General features: G+C 41.7%; 1 protein-coding gene across 1 annotated transcript; it reads right to left on the bottom strand.

The window, feature by feature from the left end:
* Window positions 1-4,949: 4,949 nt before the first annotated feature.
* Window positions 4,950-18,845, bottom strand: LOC125448929 (probable G-protein coupled receptor 142). Its single transcript, XM_059641724.1, has 5 exons — window positions 18,777-18,845; window positions 15,324-15,462; window positions 11,099-11,787; window positions 9,291-9,443; window positions 4,950-5,087 (listed from the first exon to the last, which is right to left on the bottom strand). Exons 1-5 carry the CDS (start codon window positions 18,843-18,845, stop codon window positions 4,950-4,952), a joined length of 1,188 nt encoding a protein of 395 aa, XP_059497707.1.
* Between the last annotated feature and the right edge of the window lie 1,438 nt (window positions 18,846-20,283).

The raw sequence follows: 20,283 nt of genomic DNA on the forward strand, positions 1-20,283 counted from the left end.
CCCCATTTTCATACTTAGTTCACAATCACATTGTCCCGTTCCTCCAGCTCCGCCCCCTCCATTCAGTTAGCCAGCACCTGCCTTAATCGACCGGAAAGCTTTGAGACCTGAAAAATGCTTTGTCCAAGTTGATGCCAATGTCCAAATTTTATTTGAATGTTGGAGGATGCGCAGGAGGGATAAGTGCTAGAGAGAGAGGCTATGTCTAGAATTAATTTTCTGTCATTGGCAGCTCCCTCCCTCTGGGAGCAGGACCCAGCAGAATGGACCTCATTCTGGGACAGCGTCCGAAGGATGGTTCACATCAGAGGAAGATGCGGGGAAAATAAATAAGTGGTTCTCGACTGGGGGGCTGAAAATGAATAAGGCAATGATCAGGAAGGAAACCCTGGGAGGTGTTCAGGGAGGACTCACCAACAGCCACTGGAGATCCTAAACTCTGAATCAGAATCATTGATTTGATTATTGGTCTGTAGAAAGGAGCTGGAGAACTGAATCCACACAGTGGAGGGGGAGGGAGCAAGCTGGGAGTGGAAGTGGGAAGATCAGTTTGGATTTCAGCTCAGGAAAGAGAGTGTGTGTGGCACGAGAGTTTACAGATTTTAGGGAACAGAATGGAAAAAGCTATTCAATCTATAATTCTGAATTTCGATCCTGTTTTGATAGTGTTGACTTCTGTTTTGTCCGATGCATGGCTACTGAAGGGGGAATTTGCAGTTGAGACATTCAAATTGAATTCCATCTCCAGATCTGAAAGTTGTTTGATCTATTCTAATCTGAATATCGTTGTTCCTTGGATGTGGAAGGGAAGGCGTTCATTCTGTTTGTCGACAAACATTTCAAATGTTAGTGAGACTGAAAATGTATTGAGACACACGTACATCCAAATGTGTCTTAGTGTTGTGACTGCGGAAATAGATTGAGCTATTTTCACAGTCTGTTAAAATATTTCCAAAGAACAAATAAGCCACATATTTGTTTTGTGTAAAGACAAGGCTTACATTGATCATCCAATCCGGCAAGGCACAAAAACACCCACACCATGGAGAAACTGTGAAAATGTGGGTTATGTAGAAAACCATTTAATTATCAATCATGGTTTGATATATATCAACGCACTCATATTGGGCACATCACCATGGAGACACCATGGAAATGTAACGACTGCAAGGTAGGATTCGATTTTCTGCCCCAACTGGAAACCCTTCAGCGCGGTCGAGTTCAGTCCAGCGCCGGGGAGAAATTATGGAACTGTGAGGATTGTGGGAAGTGATTCTATTTCCATCGCAGCTGGAAATAGATCTACACAGTCACCCTTGGGAGAGGACATTCAGTGCTCCATGTGTGGGAAGGGATTTGCAAAGTCAACCTGCCTTGTGTCACGAATGACTTTACACCGGGGAGAGGCCATTCGTTTGCTCTATTTGTGAAAAAGGATTCACTTGGCCATCCACCGTCGTGTCACACCAGCAAATCCACACCAAGGAGAAACGTTCAACTCCCCTTCTTGTAGAAAGATGTTCAGGTTTCCTTCTGACCTCAATGCAGACAAACAGGATCACACAGGGGAGTGACCTGTGCGACGGGATTTAGTAAGTTCTCTTTCCTCACAGAACAACAATGCCCTCACACTGTATTTTCAGCGCTCACCTGCTTCCCTGTGTGGGAAGGAATTCATTCAGTTGTCTGAACTGATGAAACATAAGCAAGATCATGGAGGTCTGTAGACTTTGATTCTGATGCTGATCAGGTCCATGATGGCTAGTTTGATAACTTTTGGTTTGTCGCTGCTCGTATGAAAATCCCTTCTGTTGGCTGGTGTTTATATTCTGGATTTTTCACAGATGTTCAGGGCTGAAATGACCATTTTTGGACGTACTTTCACCTTTATTTAAGTACTGCCAACAGGAAATTGTTTACAATAAAACTATAAACCTTTTCTTCAATCTTAACTTTATCTTTATCTTTGAAACTTAACCTATAAGTCAGTTTTTAAAAGATTAACTGATTAAAATCTCCAGTGAAAAATTAATCAGAGCTGACAATTCTTATTTACTTGCATTATTCATCACAATCTCAACTTCATTCTGAAATTCAATTCCCAAGGATCACAAACCGGAATAGTGAACTACTTTGCAGGCAGAAGATATAAAAGCTTCATCAATCAACATTGATGTTGACAGAGTTTAGAAGTCACTGAGTCAAATCATGTGTGACACTGGAGCAGCAACATTTGGGAAAGGCAGAAGCCATTACAAAGTTTGGTTTGAGATCTGCTCATCTGTCACTGAAACAAAAGAAATCAAGCTGGCCTTATATATGAAATGAATGCAATAACACTTTGCACAACATGAAACTACCTAAGACAGTTATGCAAAAGAGAGGGAGATCCTAAGCAAACAAAGGTTGGATGGACCAAAACAAGATTCAGGACAAATTTTTAATTACTAATTCTCAAAGAGTCAAGCGGGCAGAAAATGGAGTTGAGGCCGAAATGAAATCAGCCATGATCATACCAAATAGCAGAGCAGGATCCAGTGGCTGAATTGAAACTCCTGCTCTTATTTCCTATGCACTTGTGTACACAAGAAATCCAAACCACTTATAATAGTAAAAATCTTTGTGCTGTTTGTGATGGGGTGAAGAGAGCACTTGGCCCAACCATTAGGGGAGTTGTCATTAGGGAAATTGGCCAGTGACGTTCTCACTGGTAGAAACAAACAGATGTCCTACTGCAACGAGCACGATTGTGAGCTGTGTTCTCAGAAATTGGATATTTCCCATTATCTCTTATAGCGTCCAGTCATGGTTAAGTTGCGCGGGGGAAAACTGAAGTTTAGACGGGACTTTAGTTTCTTAACAATCAGAAAGGCCACCTGTGCGAAAGGACTTGCCCTGAATTTCAGAAGCACAGAAATTCAAAATTACTGCTGCAGCTTTGTGACCTCCTCCACCTCTGCTGGGGCTATTCCCGAGGACATGAGTGGTGCAAAAATTGTTCCAATGTACAAAATCCCAAACTGCCAGATTAGATTACAACATCCACAGCGATATCTCACTCAGTGTCACGAGGAAAGCCTTCCCTGTGGATCATGTTAAAAATAGCTTCAGCCACCTTGCAGACTGGCAATGTCCAGGAACACAGTGCAGTCCCTGTACTGGCGGATCAACATGGGACAGAAGAGTAGGGCCCGGGATTTAGTTTCTTATCTTACTATTGTAGGTCTTACTAAAGCAGTCAACACCATCAGCAGGGCAGAACTCAACAAGATTTTGGGGGAAATTGGCTGTCCACTTGCGTTTGATCGTCGCTGCCTGTTCAGATGGCAGAGGCAGAAACCTTCATAACATTAAAGAAGTGTTTCGATGAATGTTTGCAATACCAGGGCACACAGGCTACGGGGCAAGTGTTGGAAAATGCGATTGGAATGGTAAGGTGGTTATTTTTGATTGGTGCAGGCTTGATGTACCTAAAGGTCTTTTTCTCTGTTGCAGGCCTCTGGAACTCTATAGCACGCTCCTTTCAAGACCACAACCACTGTACAGTCTGACAACACTAAGTCTGACAGTTTCAAGGTAAGGAAAACAGTGAAACATGCACCAAAATCAACAACCTACTGTAGTACCTGAACGCCATAGATAATTACTTCTCTCACGGAGGTTAGACAGCGAATAGCGAGATGAAGAATTAAAGTCCCTGAGTGCTTGTACTAAATCATTGCTTCCCAAAACCTTTTCCTGATGTGACACTGTATCAATGTCCTAGACTTTGTATGTCCCCAGAATAAGCTTTTGAGGCAGATGGTATGAGAATGGGTGAGGGGAGGTAGAAGCAGGCGGCGGTTATTATCAGATTTTTCATGTATTTGGACATATTTTAAATCCAATAACATCCGAAATATTCATTTTATAAGCCAAGAAAGACTTTGATATGATACGATCCTGATTATTGATGGAGTAGAAATCTGATTATTAATTAGAAAAACTTTGAATTGATTTCTGTTAGCATCCCGATTATTAGTTCAATAATTTATTGATCGAGTAAGCATGTCATTATGAATGCAACAGGAGCTGTGTAAATCATTGGGTCATGATTAATATGACAGAATCCTGATTTTTAATGTAACGGGCCATTGATTATTGCTACAATAAGATCCTGATTGTTGCCACAAAAGGCACCAGGTTATTAATGTGATTGCGTCCCAATCGTTAATGCGGTCGTCTCTTGAATCTTAGACGAATGGGATTCTAATTATGAATGTAATAGGAAGCTGACTTTTCAAGTAGTTGGACTTTGAGCATTGATGTAACAGGATCCTCATTATTGATACAACAGGATTCTGATTATTAATGTAACTGAATCGTGACTACTAATGCACTACAATGCTGGTTATCGAGGCAAGATTAACCTGATTATTAAAATAAAGATTATGTACAATAAGAAACAGACACCTGCCCTTTCAAAGGCTTGTTTTGCAGCAGTGCTGGGGCCTCAGGGAGTCGTCCATTCCGGCACGTTCATCAGCAAGAAAGCATACGTTTTTAAAGGGACCTTGCAGCTGTCAGATATCAGGCCGAGCTCCACCGCAGCCATTGCTGACTGAGGACTCGCAAATCCAAGATGCAGATTCTTACAAGTAGATTTAATCAGGTGAAGTGGGTGCGGTTTGGGGGCCGGGTGTGCAGAGAAGCACTTAGACAGCAGGGTTTTTATTGATTTTGCAATTCTAGTTGAGGATGGACTGAACGTGAGGCACTGGTCAGGGCTGTTGAAATTGCACACATCTCCACGAGCACCCATCTCCACCTGGCCGAGTTCGCCCTCACTTTGGATAACTTCTTTTAAGTCCTCTCACTCTGTTCAGAACAAAGCGGTGGCCATTGGTAGAAGCTGGGGTCATAGTTATGTCCGCTCTTTTTGGGGTTCAGTCAGTTCAAGGGCCATAGGTTCAAAAATGCGAGGAAGGCAGAGCAATTGAGGAGTTTGATGTCACATCGACAGTTTTCAATGAACAGCTCGGGTGCCGGTAAGAGGCCTGAGAGAGGAGACCAGGTGGAGGGAGAATATTGGAGGCAGTTAGTGAGGCCTTATGGACGGGAAGAAGACCTTTGTCCAAGTTAATCGGCACAGAGGTGAAGGTGTTGGAAGAAAAGTTCAACGTCATGTCATGGTCGAAATTCATCGAGGTGGAGATGCAGAGGGGATGCAATTATGTTAGAGGGAGGACTTCCACAAGATTTATTCCAAAAGGAAATAATCAAAAGATCTGATCTTTGCATTATCAGTGCATATTAGTGCAGCGGATGCTTTTCCGTTCTTTATGTTCTGAAGAAGTGCATTTTAATGCAAAGCACTAAAATGAGATATCCAGAGACTTCAGACTGAGACTTTTATTCCCAAGAAGATAACATTAGTAATTGGGCACTAAGTTCTTGCCAGAAACAATGATATTTACATAGAACATAGAACATTACAGCACAGTACAGGCCCTTCGGTCCTCGATGCTGTGCCGACCTGTCATACGGATCTCAAGCCCATCTAACCTACACTATTCCATGTACATCCATATGCTTATCCAAAGACGACTTAAATGTACCTAAAGTTGGAGAATCTACTAACGTTGCAGGCAAAGCGTTCTATTCCTTTACTACTCTCTGAGTAAAGAAACTACCTCTGACATCTGCCCTATATCTTTCACCCCTCAATTTAAAGCTATGCCCCCTCGTGCTCGCCGTCACCATCCTAGGAAAAAGGCTTTCCCTATCCACCCTATCTAACCCTCTGATTATTTTATATGTTTCAATTAAGTCACCTCTCAACCTTCTTCTCTCTAACGAAAACAGCCTCAAGCCCCTCAGCCTTTCCTCGTAAGACCTTCCGTCCATACCAGGCAACATCCTAGTAAATCTCCTCTGCACCCTTTCCAAAGCTTCCACATCCTTCTTATAATGCTGACCAGAACTGTACACAATACTCCAAGTGCGGCCGCACAAGAGTTTTGTACAGCTTCACCATAACCTCTTGGTTTCGGATCTCGATCCCTCTATTAATAAAAGCTAAAACACTGTATGCCTTCTTAACAGCCTGTCAGCCTGGGTGGCAACTTTCAAGGATCTGTGTACACGGGCACTGAGATCTCTCTGCTCATCTACACTACTAAGAATCTTACCATTAGCCCTGTACTTTGCCTTCCGGTTACTCCTACCAAAGTGCATCACCTCACACTTGTCCGCATTAAACTCCATTTGCCACCTCTCAGCCCAGCTCTGCAGCTTATCTATGTCCCTCTGCAACCTACAGCATCCTTCGTCACTATCCACAACTCCACCGACCTTAGTGTTGTCTGAAAATTTACTAACCCATCCTTCTACGCCCTCATCCAGGTCATTTATAAAAATGACAAACAGCAGTGGACCCAACACTGACCCTTGCGGTACACCACTAGTAACTGGTCTCCAGGATGAACATTTCCCATCAACTACCAACCTCTGTCTTCTTTCAGCAAGCCAATTTTCGATCCAAACTGCTATATCTCCCACAATCCCATTCCTCTGCATTTTGTACAATAGCCTATTGTGGGGAACCTTATCGAACGCCTTGCTGAAATCCATATACACCACATCAACCGGTTTACTCTCATCTACCTGTTTGGTCACCTTCTCAAAGAACTCAATAAGGTTTGTGGGGCACGACCTTCCCTTCACAAAACCGTGCTGACTATCCCTAATCAATTTATTCTTTTCTAGATGATTATAAATCCTATCCCTTGTAACCTTTTCTAACACTTTACCAACAACTGAGGTAAGGCTCACTGGTCTATAATTACCAGGGTTGTCTCTACGCCCCTTCTTGAACAGGGGAACCACATTTGCTGTCCTCCAGTCATCTGGCACTATTCCTGCAGACAATGACGAGTTAAAGATCAATGCCAAAGGCTCGACAATCTCCTCCCTGGCTTCCCAGAGGATCCTAGGATAAATCCCATCTGGCCCAGGAAACTTATCTATCTTCACCCTCTGAAGGATTTCTAATACTTCTTCCTTGTGAACCTCAATCCCACCTACTCTAGTAGCCTGTATTTCATCTCTTTACTCCTGCCACACTCAGAAGGTAAGTTTTCCTGAATAATTGCAGACAAGGTCTCACTCCTTACATTACTGCGTCGATGTGATCTTCAAAAGAAAAATAAGGTAAACTCACATCTTCTCGAGACTGTGCAACTGTAGATTCTTTGTGAACGGGTCCAATTACTTCTGGTTATATTCTGCTCAAAGATGCCTCTGCCATATACAAATCTGTAAAGGTGATAGGATCATTTCGGCACTATTGTTTTCATTGTTCAACTTTCCATGTTGAAATAATATGATTTCCCACATCATTGAGGTTATATTTGTTCGAAAATAAATGAATCAAATGCTGTGCATTTACAGCAGTTACAGCAGCGTCCATTTCCACGGATGCTAGAGGCTCTATTAAACATTTTGATCGTATTCTGGTGACTTCGTCTTTTTAATTCTTTTGTTCTTGGATTTATTTTTCGCAGCTGAGTAATGTATTTTATGTCTGGTACATTAGAGATGAGATGAATAAGTCCACATTACAGAAGGCATAGATCACGCCAAAATTTTGAGAGAATGTGGAATTGTTCCTGACTGTTCCATTCTGTGTGGACTGGTCCAGTTCAGCGCGCCTGTGCGAATTTTGAACTAGTCCATTAATCTTCTAGCTATCTTCAAGATTTCGTTTTCAGATGCCGCATACGGCTGTGACATTTCCCCACCGTCAATGAAGGGACCAATCGTCGTGTCATCTACAAGTGTAATTTTCTCACCACTGTCCACCCCGCCCCCTAACACGCGCACATTTTCTTCTCTATTATTTATATATGTCACGAAAGGCTGCAATTTAATTGTTACACAGTCCCAACATTTTTAACAGATGAATTTGTACAAGGATATTGGGGAAAGAGTGACTGAGGAACAATAGGCTACTGAGCAAGGCAGAAACGAGCACTGCTACTTTAGTAGGAATATGGTGATGGGGTAGTGGAATTGTTAGCTTTCAAGTCTACTAAATTGAAGACAGAAGAGAGGACTGACCTATTTTGCCAAAGCGACCATGGGTGGATGATCTCAGAATGGCAGGGCTTTCTCTACTATTCATTTGTGGGATGTTGGCGTCACTGGCAGGCCAGCATTTCTTACCAACCTCCAGTTGTCCTTGAGAATGTAATGGTAATGTGCCTTCTCAAAGTGCTGAAGTCCTCCTGATGTGGGTTGATCCAAAATGCTACTAAGGAGCGAATTCCTTGACTTTGACCCAGCGACAGGTGAGGAGCAGTAATATACTTTCAAGTCAGGATGATGACTGACTTGGAGGGGAACTTGGAGGTGATGGTGTTCCTCTATGTCTCATTCCCTTGCCCTTCTGATGGAAGTGCTCATGGGTTGGAAGGTGCTGTCCAAGTATTTTTGTTGAATTTCCGCAGTGCATCGTGTCGATAGTATGCACTGCTGGTGCTCACCTTTGGTGATGGAGGGAGTAAATGCTTGTGGCTGTATTGCCAATCAAGCGGGCTGCTTTGCCCTGGATGATGTAAAGCTTCTTGAGTGTTGTTGGGGCTGCACTCCAGGCAAGTGGGGAGTATTCCATCACACTCCTGATTCGTGCCTCGTAGATGGCAGACAGGGTTTTAGGAGTCAGGAAGTGATTGTCTCGTACTGGTGTGGCGTGAATGTCACTTGCCACTTGTCAACCCAAGCCTGGGTATTGTCCAAATCTTATTACATTTGAATATGGGCTGCTTCAACATCTGAGAAGTTACAAAATGGTGTTAGGTATGATTGGAACTTCCTGGAAATTTCAAGAGGAAGCATTTTAAAACACGTCTTTTTAGGGCCTCGACAGCATAACCGGAGAACATCTGTCACAGGAGCAGTGCCCCGAGATCGGGTTCACAGGAGAAAGATGGATAAAGCTGAGTGACTGAAGCCTGGGCAGCTATCATTCACAGGCGCAGGTCATACATAAGTCCTAGTACTGAGTCAGAGTCAGCTTTATTTGTAACCCGATGCAATTTTATGCGAGTGTGTTAAACTAACTAACTATAATAAATAAGCAGATCACTTTAACAGAACTGGCTGTAATAATTGTATTCACCTTGGAATTGACGTGGCGGGGGTGGCGGGGAGGGGGAGTGCAACAGCCAATCAGTCGATCGATGGAACAGCCATAATGTGGTGTGCAAGCATTTGAATTTCATTACCAAATGAATGTTAAATAGGTTTACTTTGCGAAGTAACACCTGGGCATACAACTTGTGAATAATTCGTTGCATGCGATTGCTGTGACATGATTTGAACTCTTCAAGAGAGCTCTTCATTATTGAGGTTTTCTCGATCGATGTTTGGGTCTGCTGTAGAGTGCTGGAAGCGACTGATTGCTGTCATATCATTCCAGTAGATCCAGAGTGATGGAGAAGAATACAGTATGTACGAGTTCATTATTGGCAGTGAAAGCAATGTCCTCATTTAATTTTACATGTTTATATATACAACTTTGCTTTACACACCGTGTATTTATGGAATAGGAAGAAACGTCATAGGGTCATAGAGATGCACACTGCATGAACAGACCCTTCACTCCAACTCGTCCATTCCGACCAGATACCCGAGATAAATTTACTTCTATTTGACAGCATTTGGCCCATAAGCCTCTAAACCCTTTCTATTCAAATATCCATCCTAGTGTTTTTAAATGTTGTAATTGCACCAGACTCTACCACTTCCTCTGGCAGCTCATTCCATGCATGCACCACTCTCTGTCATCTCTAGTTTGGGACTCTTCCATCCCTCGGAAAATATCTTGTCTATTTAACCTTCCCATGCCTCTCATAATGTTGTAAGTCCCTGTACTGTCACCGTTCAACCTCCGACATTGCAGGAAAAAATAACCCCAGCCTTTTCAGTCTTTCCATACAGCTCAAACCCTCCAAACCTGGCAACATCCCTTGTATATCTTTTCCGAACCTTTTCAAGTTTTACAACACCCTTACTCCAGCAGGAAGAACAGAATTACACGCAATATTCCAAAAGTGGCCGAATCAGTGTCCTGTACAGTCAGAAGATGACCTCCCAACTCCTATATTCAATGCATTGACCAAAAGCGGCAAGCATATTAAAGGCCTTCTTCATGATCTTATCTACCTGTGACTCCAATTACAAGGATTATATCAGATGTCTACTTTCTATATATAAACCCTCCATGTATTGCAATTTTGCACTGAAAAGCTTAGAAGGTCAACTTAGAGTTGTTTTGTCATTTTTTTTCAATAATTCCCTTTGATTCGATATTTCTCGAACCAGAAATATGGATAGGTTCAGTTCTTTATTGACTAGAAGAAAGTTCAAAAGTTCAGAAGCTTCATTTCATGAGATAGGTTACCTGTAAAATTCCACACTTTCCCTACATGGGAATGAGAATGATATTCCATCATTGAATCATTAAACGTTGATATTCAATCACAGGCCAGACGTCAGACCCTTTGATCTAGTCTGAACTGAAAACAGAATTTGCTGGAACAACTCAGCCAGTCTGGCAGCATCTGTGAAGAGAAATCACATTTAACGGTTTGGGTCCATTGACCCTTCCTCAGAATGAATTATCCAGTCAGAATGTGGATTTCAGGGTGAAGGCAGGCAAATGGTCGCTATTGGAATCTGCTGCCTCAATCATTTATGAAGCATTACATTCACACGGTGGGTAAAGATTTCAACTCGTGTGACTATGCCTCTGGGAGCAGAGGCTGTGTGCAACATGGTCAAGAACGAGAAGAGATTGGATATAAAAGGTTGTAGCTATAATAGCTGTACTGCTTTATTGTTTAAATAACTTAACTATGTGATTTAATGGATAGTTCATCACAGTCTTTAACTCTTCTCTGAATTTACTCTGGGTGCCTGCATAAATGCAAGGGTTGATACAGGAACTCAATAACTGAAGCATGAATCCACTTTCATCTAGAATAAAATTAGAATTGGTAAAATCTGTACCTGAGAAATAAGTGACTCTCGCAATTCTGACATAGAGAAACGTTACAAGAACCAACAAGTATAACAGGATGAAATTGCCTGAGACACAGAACAGTAAAATAATCGATTTCTTCCGGTTCTCTATTTCAGAGTCAATCTGATCTTTTCCTTTGGTCTGGATCCTCAGTCTCCTGCGGGCTCTGTTGGCCACTAGAATGTGCCTGATAGTCAAAGAATTTAGCAGTATGATTAAAGCGAATGGGAGACAAGGAGTCAAAATGTGATGAATCCAATCATATGCAGTCCATGCTGGTGATGTATAAAATATAGATTTTATGTTGCAGAACCAGGGAACATTGTTAATTGTGTACAGAGGTTCATATATAAAATACAAGAATGTATTTTTTACACAGCTTAGTGTACAAGCTGCAGCTATGACACGAGCTGCCGTCTTTGTAGTGCAATATTTAATTTGCAGCTGCTGGAAACAAATGGCTATAAATCGATCGAAGGTAAAAGCGACAGTTAACCACACAGAACTGTCTATGATAGCGTAGTTTAGCACTGAACGGAAACTACATACTGGTGTGATCATCAGGAAGCTGACTGGGAAATAAATACCAGAAATCCGATTGAATATCACTGCCGTGATCATCACCAGGAGATCTGACACTGCCATGGATACCAGATAATACGTAATACATCTGGAAAGACCGCATCTTCCTCGTGCCAAGATCATAATCACTGCCAAGTTAGCTGTAATTGAAAGGGAGAGATCGAGAGATTTTGATGAAAAATGAAGTTTTGTTTTTACATCTATGACAAGGAAGCTACAAATCATGACATTTACACGTGCCTTTTGACCACTGGCACATGAAACTGAGCTGGAACACATCACTTGTGCTGTTGCCATCACCTATGTTTGTAATAAAAATTATGATCAAACCTAAGACCAACATTGGCACACCGGTAGAATAGTGAAGCAAAAGGTAAAAGTGCTTATGATAGCAATAAAAACAGTTAAATCGACATAGGGGCAGGAAATCGAAAAGGAAAATAATATTTGTTGTAGAACTGGTCAAAGCTTGATGGAGAAAGTGCGAGTCACTCAGGTTAAAGAATTATCAAAAGGTGAAGGTGGTAACATTCACGCACACAAATGGCCGCTACCGGGATCAAATAAGGAGGAGGAATGCAGTCCTGATGCTTGATTGAAGACCCAGCACTTAGCAACATGACACAGACGTCTCTGATTGGAAGAAGGCGCTAAGAGGCTCGGCAATTAAACAGAGAGGATTGAAAATCTGCAACGCATCTCGAGAGAATGATGTGGCTTTTTCGGTTTTGGACTGGGATGGACAGGGACAGAAATTACACGATAGAAGATTATAGTCTAACAGGTTTATTTGAAAACACAAGCTTTATTGACCTTCAGAAAATAATCGTGCTCGAGACAACAAAGAAACAAGGGAACTTGTTAGCTTGTATCAGAAATAATGGGAACTGCAGATGCTGGAGAATCCGAGATTTAAAAAAAAGTGTGGAGCTGGATGAACACAGCAGGCCAAGCAGCGTCTTAGGAGCACAGAAGCTGACCAGTTGACCATTCCCGGGTAATGAGTTTCAGTTAAGAGCAGTATTAAATTAACAGAAGTGCAACTAGTGTGGTTTCCCTTTACTACTATATTTGGGAATAATTTTGGGAAGTAAAGAGTGGATTTGTTGGGTTGAGGAATATTCCGTGCCTTCTACACTCATTTTCACTGAGGTTCATTGTTCGCTCAGAGACAGGTAAAACATGACATGCACATCTGCAGATATTTAAATGTGAAAGTAATTAAACAACCAGTAGTGAACTTGAAAACTCCGAAGAATGTTCGACAAATAAACGAGTTTAAAACCGATCATACACTTCCGAAGACGGAAAACGCCCGAACTAAAACAATTACTGTATCGTTTTTAATGTTAAAAATTGTTAATCGAAATAGTCGCTATATCCTCCAACAGGAACAAGGAACGGCCGATGCTTTGTTTTAAACTGTAAACGCAATGCAGTGAAGGACGAGTGACATATTGAGTGTTTTTCCTATTAGTTACACGTAAGTATTCGTGTGGTCTGAGCCAACAGCATTTCAGATGATGAAAGCGCTTTGTAGAAAATCTTTTTCCTACACATTGATGCTTCCTCGCAGCCGAAATTATAAAAGTAGCACCTACGATGAAATGGCTCGCTTCGATCGATACCCCCAACACTAATTTGAAACTCCGTCCCTGCACCATGACTCGCACTAGAAACTGTGTATAATTTAAAATAAACATACGGATTTAAAAGTTGCAGAATGAAATGCAGACAAAACACACGTTTATTCTTTAACCCCCTGGTACATGTTGGTTGCTAGTAAATCAGTACACATTGTCGTGAACAATTCATGGCGAGTTGCCTACTTCTGGCTTGCAAAACTATTTTAAGGAGGAATGCGCCGGGCTATTTACCCTGGCGTTCTTTTTTTGAACACTATGTACTCCCTATCATAGGACTAGTAATCCAGAAGCCCGAACTCTCGAAGCATACTTCCAAAATGTGTTGTGGGGTGAATTCATCATTAAGGAACCAATAAGTCCGAAAGCAACTGTTAGTGTCAGCAATAATTTTCATGGAGCGACCGAATTATTTGAAACTCCACCACGCTCAGGAGCGTCCTTCGGGGACAGAATCTGCTCATCCTATCAGGTTTGCCCCACATGTACCTCCAGATCTAAAGTCAAGGGATTGACTCTACACTGACATTCAAAATGGGGAGGTGCCCGGTGTTTGGAGAAGAAGGGACACCCAGACCAAGTAGCCGTTATTTTAGATATGACAACAACAGTTTAATTTGATGAAAGCAGTTAGCAGCAGTGAAAGAGCGAGTTCTGAAATACTAACCTCTGTTTGATTATGCAACTAGGTTCAGAAATGGAAATGCTCGCTAATGGTTGCACCGTTCACGACTCATCAGATCCTAAAGTAGCCCAATATCCATAAACAACAGAGTCCGGATAACCATTAGGTAAGAAGTAAAGGAGCACATTCACGCCATACCAGCGCCAAGCGATGGCGAGCTCCAACAAGAGAAAATTTAATTATTTCCCACCGGCCACTTGAAATGTAATGTCATGGCTACCAAGGAATTCCCAACTTTAATATTCTGGTGTTACCATTGAGCAGTGACTGAAACACTCCAGCGTTGAAACAAAAACTTTGTTTCCAAGAATAGGACAGATGCTATGGATTCCCGCGTCTAACTCATTTCCTTATTCTAAAAACTCTTTAGCACTTTTACCGTGCAAGGGATTACGCTCATATTGCCATCCAAGTCATCCTTCAGGCCACGTACTATTTCGAGTTGGAACTGTACTATCGACCTCACAATGTGATGGTTAGAATTCTGGAACTGCGTTCCCAACAAGGTACCGACACGAGAAAACGACCGAGAAGAAAACAAACCTCCATCATCTCAAAGACGATGAATGATAGCGAGCAGATGGCAGCATGCGGCGATGCATTAACTCATTAAAGAATAAAAGCCAATTATTGAGACTGTTACATCTATTTACATTGCAAATTCCGAATGAATGCGTTAATTCATTTTAAAGTAGTGACTCGTTTTGCAGAAAGGAAACATCCCTTGTAGATAATACAAATAAATCACATTTAAACTGCAAGAAGGGCGGGAGTCCACCCTCCGTAACATTGTCGAGAATACGAGAGATCAACGTTAACGCAATGAGGAGTGTTAATTCCACCCATTACCACAGTGCAGAATAAAAAGAATTGAAATAGATTTATACAATAATAATTATTTGATAATTTATATTCTGATGGCATCACGATCACAACAGAACTACATTCATACAGTGAAATTGCATAAGTTATATGAGGTCTTACGCAGTGTGAAGCCTGTCATGGCTGTTTCCAAAAAAAAGATAAATAATACCCTCAATGGTTCAAGTAAGACTGGATTGTGTAAGGTACTTGTAATAGCACTGATAAGCGGGGGTGGGGGTGGGGGCAACCTAATAGCGAGGAAGTTAATTTGGATTGTTATAATTCAGACTTCATATAGTTAAGGCGGAAGAAATGAGTCTTTAAAAGCATGATTAAATATACCAATTGAACGCAAAACAATTTCCAATTGGAGTAATGTCATTTTGCCCTCTAAGGATAGAAACAAGAATAATACTGTGAAAAGCACGCCGGTGGGATACAGCTCACAGATTGCACGTAAAGCTAACTAACTACAACGCTTTACCTGGGATACCAAAAGCCGCAAGAATAGGATAGTAAATTGCAAATACCAATCCTTTTGCAGGTCCGTGCATTTTTGTTAGAAGTTCAGGCTGTGCTCTGAACAACACTGAAACGTTATAATATTTATAAATGACGTCCGTCTTCCGGGAATAAATAGACAATTTATTTTCAGTTTGCTTTATACTAATTGAACCGTTCCTTTCAACAGAGCTGCAATCAAGCAGATAGAATTAAGTATCTCAAGACATACTGACACGCCTCGATAGTGAAATACCCAACAGCTACACTGTGATACCAGTAGTACTTCACAGAAATGTTAACCAGACATTCATAACCTTTAGCAATCGTGGTAACAGTGAAAACGATGCGCGAAGATTGAAAAGACTATAATAATGCTGGCGAGTTTTGAGAAGATTTGTAGCTCAGGTTGAGGTTCTGGATGTGAGTTTGCTCGCTGAGCTGGAAGGTTAGTTTTCAGACGTTTCGTCACCATTCGAGGCAACATCATCAGTGAGCCTCCGACCAAGCGACATGACCCACTATCACTCGTATCCTTGCATACAGATGAGGAAGGACACCACTTTGATTGGGACAACACATCCATCCCAGGACAAGCCAAACAGAGGCATGCACGAGAATTCCTAGAAGCATGGCATTCCAACCAGAACTCCATCAACAAACACATTGATTTGGAGCCAATCTAACATCCCCTGAGAAAAAGAACAGGAAATGACATCACCAACGCAGGAAATGACATCACCAACCCAAGGGCACCGAACCTGATAAATAAAAAGTAGGACATAACACCGGCGCTTCGTCGGAGGCTCACTGATGTTGTTACCTAGAATGGTGATGAAACATCTGAAAACTAACCTTCCAGCTCAGCGAGCAAACTCACATCCAGAACTATAATAATGATTAAGTAGTTTTACAATAAAGTTTAATTATCAAAGATATTCTGAAGGGAGAGCCACAACATCGTGGGCTGAAGGGCCTGTTCTGTGCTTTACTGTTCTATGTTCTATGTTCTAAAATCGTCACTCATGAGCATGATCATGTTTCAGTTGCGGTAGGAAGGAGAACCAAGTATGATTCCTGACTTTTTTTTAAAAAAAAGGATATTCGCTTGTGGGCTGTGAGTACTGATGGCGGGTCAGCATTTATGCCTGGCCCTAGTTGTCCTTCAGAAGGTTGTAGTGAGTTCCTGTTGAACCGCTACAGCCCATGTGCTCTAGGTCGACACACAATCTCCTCAGGGAGAGAATTCAAGGATTTTGGCTCAGCAACACTGACGGAACTCTGGCAGTGGATGCCACCTTAATGCTGCTGACTGATGTTCATGCACACGAATGTATCTTTGGTGTTTCAATTTTGTGTCGCTTATTTCCTTGTATTCTATAATGCAATGCTGTTACATACAGTACAGTACGAGTGCATGCAGTTTTGAAAGGCTCAGTCCGGTATAAAGTAAAACATACCATTTTAACAGGAACTGTTTAGCTAGCTTCCATTTTTCGTGTACAGTTTCCGTTCATTAACCCATTTATCCCTTCCACTATACTCTGCCCCATGATTCAAATACTTGAACCGGATATATATATATTGCTCACATTATCCTCCATTAACAACAACAAGGTGCATTGTATGATGCAATTTCGATGAAAGTTCATCGTGAGGCCAGACAAAGATATCTTGGCCGACCAATCCTCGGTAATGGAATATTCCTTCACATTCACAAGGTCTTGAAACGTTGCTGTTGTATTTTTTGGAATTTCTGCAGGGGCCTCGATTGTTGATGAATAAGTACTGGAGAATGAATGGACGTGTTTCAACATCACTTCCTTTATTACCCTAGAATCCTTTCCCATATACTAAACAATTTCGCACAACTCCATTTGTTTTTCCTCACCTCAATTCTTGACCTCGCTGCCATGGTCAGTTTGCTCAATGTTCATTCCATCCCCATTTTTGTCCTCACAGCTTGCAAGGACAAGGCAGCTGTGAGACTCCAAAGATGCTGCTTGGCCTGCTGTGTTCACTAGTTCGATACTTTGGTATCTCAGATTCTCCAGCATCTCAGTTCCCATTATCTCTGCAAGGCTGAGTCTCCTTACTTTTGACTCACATGTCCGCATACCTTCATCATCTGCAGTCACGGACGGTCTGTCCCTGATCTGAAACTTTTGAAAGCACTGTGGAGTAAAAGTTTCAGAAACTTCTCCCCTTCCTGATGTGTTAAAATGTCTGCAGCTCACACTCGAGTTCCACAGATCCTCGAGCGGCAAACATCTTCGGCAGTTGCGTTCATTCTTGGTCACATTGCAGCAGGTTTCACATGTTGGAACAGCAAAACATCATCCGTTCTGCCATCACTATCATATTTCATTTAATTTATAACCTAAATACCCTAAACTCTTCACTGTACTGACTTTTGTTTTTACCATTTCAGACACAGACAAGAAAAGTATCAAGTTGGCATTTAAACAGTCATTTTAACAAAAAGGAGAGAAAACTATTGGAGGCAAAGGCATAAAATGACAATGTGATTTTTTCACCTGAAAGACCGGAAATTTTCAATAGTCACACTCCTCAATTACATTGCGTCCCAGCACTCGCTTCACACTGATTCATAACTTTACTCTGCTGGCGGGAAGCCTTTTGACCCAAACCATTTATCCTCTCCCTTCTTGCTCAGACACGCTTACATATTGCAGTAACTCGTAGGTGTAGCATTTCTTCCCCACCTTGTATTCAATTTCTACTTTGAATCATTTTTCAGTAGTCGTCAATCCAAAGTGATTCAGTCTTTGTCTCGCTCAGCTGCAGTCCCACAAAAACTCGGCTCGTTACAACTGTGCAGAGAGTGCGCTCTGTTTCTTCGTATATCCTTCGCAGCACGTGTTAATATGAGTTACTGTTTGTGACTATCACTAGCTGGTTATTTGCATTAATAAACACATTCAATTCTGGTGTTGAGGGAATGAACTTTTCTTTTTCATTCACGGTATGTCGCGTGCTGGGCCAGAATTTTATTGCCAATCCCGTATAGATTAATGGTGCAAATGTAAACCATTTGTTTGCGACAGTAAATTTCCCCGCATCTTATTTTCATGATGCGTTTAATACTAGGAAGAAAATTAGGAACCGCATTACCGTAGGACGCCACGTTGACTCAGTGGCTACCACTAATTTAATTCACCCAGAGCCAAGCACATGTAGAACAATGAGCAATACAGCACAGGAAGAGATCCGTCAGCACATATATGTCTGCTGACAGTGATACTATTCTAACGTTCTACCATCTCCTTGCACCCTTTATTATCTGCATTTTCATAAGTCTGTCTGAATGCCTTTTAGAAATGCCTATTGTATCTGCTTCTCTTATGGGCGCTTGCTACTTTCTGTGGAAAAGTAACTTTCCCCCAACAGCTCGTTTACATTTGCCCCTGCTCACCTTAAATCTACGCCCATAATTTGATACTTCCACCCTAGGAAAGAGAATCTGACTATTCATCATCTTCATGCCCCGATTAACTTTGTCTGTTCTTTAAAAAAAAACTTTGAGTTGTGATCTCGACATTAGAGGAATTAATTCTGTCGGGATGTAGTTCAAATCAAGAATTGTGAAATGCGCATACAATGGGATTCCACCTGGAATGGCTGACTCCTCTGAATCAGTAAACATTTTCCCATGAAATTCTCCCCGCTTCTCCTCAACATTCCTACATTTTCTGTCGTGCTGATGGAAGATATTACCGACTACGTGGAAGAAATCAAGTCGAAGCAAACACACATTTCCGAATTTCTAAGTATTCAGAAAATGGTAATGGGACGATAATTATCATGTTTATGACATCCTGTCTTTCTGGGTGTCTTCCTTCTGTCTGTCTATTTTTCCTCAGGCCTCTCTCACTGTTGGTGCACGTAGCTCTGAGTTTCTGTCTGCGGGCTTCAATGAGGCGCGGGTCCCTGAGGGGGTATGAAATCATTTTTTCCATCTTGATCTTCAATCACATGAGTTGGGTGTCTTCATATAATCATAGAGCCACTATCGGGAAGCTAGAAGTCATTCGGCATAGACAGCCTGCACCAACCCTCTGAAGTGAATTCCACCCAGAACCCAGCGCAATACCCCTCGAACTATTCCCTGCACACCACATTTACCATGATTAAGCTACCTAAACCTGCACTACGGGGCATTTTATATACGTATTAAAATACGACAGAGGACAATAAATAATCAGGGTTATAAAATGCAAGGGCAAGTTTTGACATTTCCTCTATACATCTCATAAAGACATGTCATTATGATTTACTGCCCTTAACCGATGAAACATCCAAAGACTGTTTCCCAGGAGCATTGCGTTACACAATCTTTCAATGAGGCAATCCTTAGGGAATGCGAGGCACAGCTCTGTCCGAAAGTACAGGTTTTGCAAACTGTCCTGAAGGAGAAGAATGCTCCAATGAACAACAATAATGTTGCACACTTTGAGGTAGTTGCTTCTGTTCCAACTCAGTGCCTCGATTTGTAGTATAAACCTTTCTCTACTGAAAGTAGAGGAAAAGAGAAGAATAAAAGAAATGGCTTCAGTGGGTCGATAGACGAGTTGCACGTTCCAATCGTCTTTACTGGTGATTTAGTTGTTAGAATTGGCACCCTCAACTATGTAGTCTGGGTTCTATTCTCAGTTTGGAATAGGTGTTCCAGGGCCAAATGTCCAAGGAAAGCAGTTCTATTTTCCCCTGCTAGCAATTACTAATTTCAAAATACAATTGAAATTGTAAGACTGGAAATTTTATATCAGACATCAGGACTAAAGCCAGAGAGAAAGTGCGCTCGCGGAGAGGTGTGTTGTGACAGATTGCAAAACATCTACCAAGGTCATCATAAAAGTGTAATGTGGGTGGTAATGAAGCAGTTTTAAGACACCCTGAACAGTTATTCTGCCATTTAATAA

Source organism: Stegostoma tigrinum, chromosome 43, assembly GCF_030684315.1.
Source record: "Stegostoma tigrinum isolate sSteTig4 chromosome 43, sSteTig4.hap1, whole genome shotgun sequence".
Taxonomy (NCBI): Eukaryota; Metazoa; Chordata; class Chondrichthyes; order Orectolobiformes; family Stegostomatidae; genus Stegostoma; species Stegostoma tigrinum.

Excerpts from the sequence above, each read along its gene's own strand:
- LOC125448929 (XM_059641724.1), bottom strand. The coding sequence starts at position 18,845 with ATGAAGATGATGAATAGTCAGATTCTCTTTCCTAGGGTGGAAGTATCA. Across the intron at positions 15,463-18,776 it reads ATTATGGGCGTAGATTTAAG|ACGGACGTCATTTATAAATA; the intron begins GTGAGCAGGGGC and ends TATTCCCGGAAG. Across the intron at positions 5,088-9,290 it reads CCCAGGTGTTACTTCGCAAA|GCCTCACTAACTGCCTCCAA; the intron begins GTAAACCTATTT and ends CCCGTCCATAAG.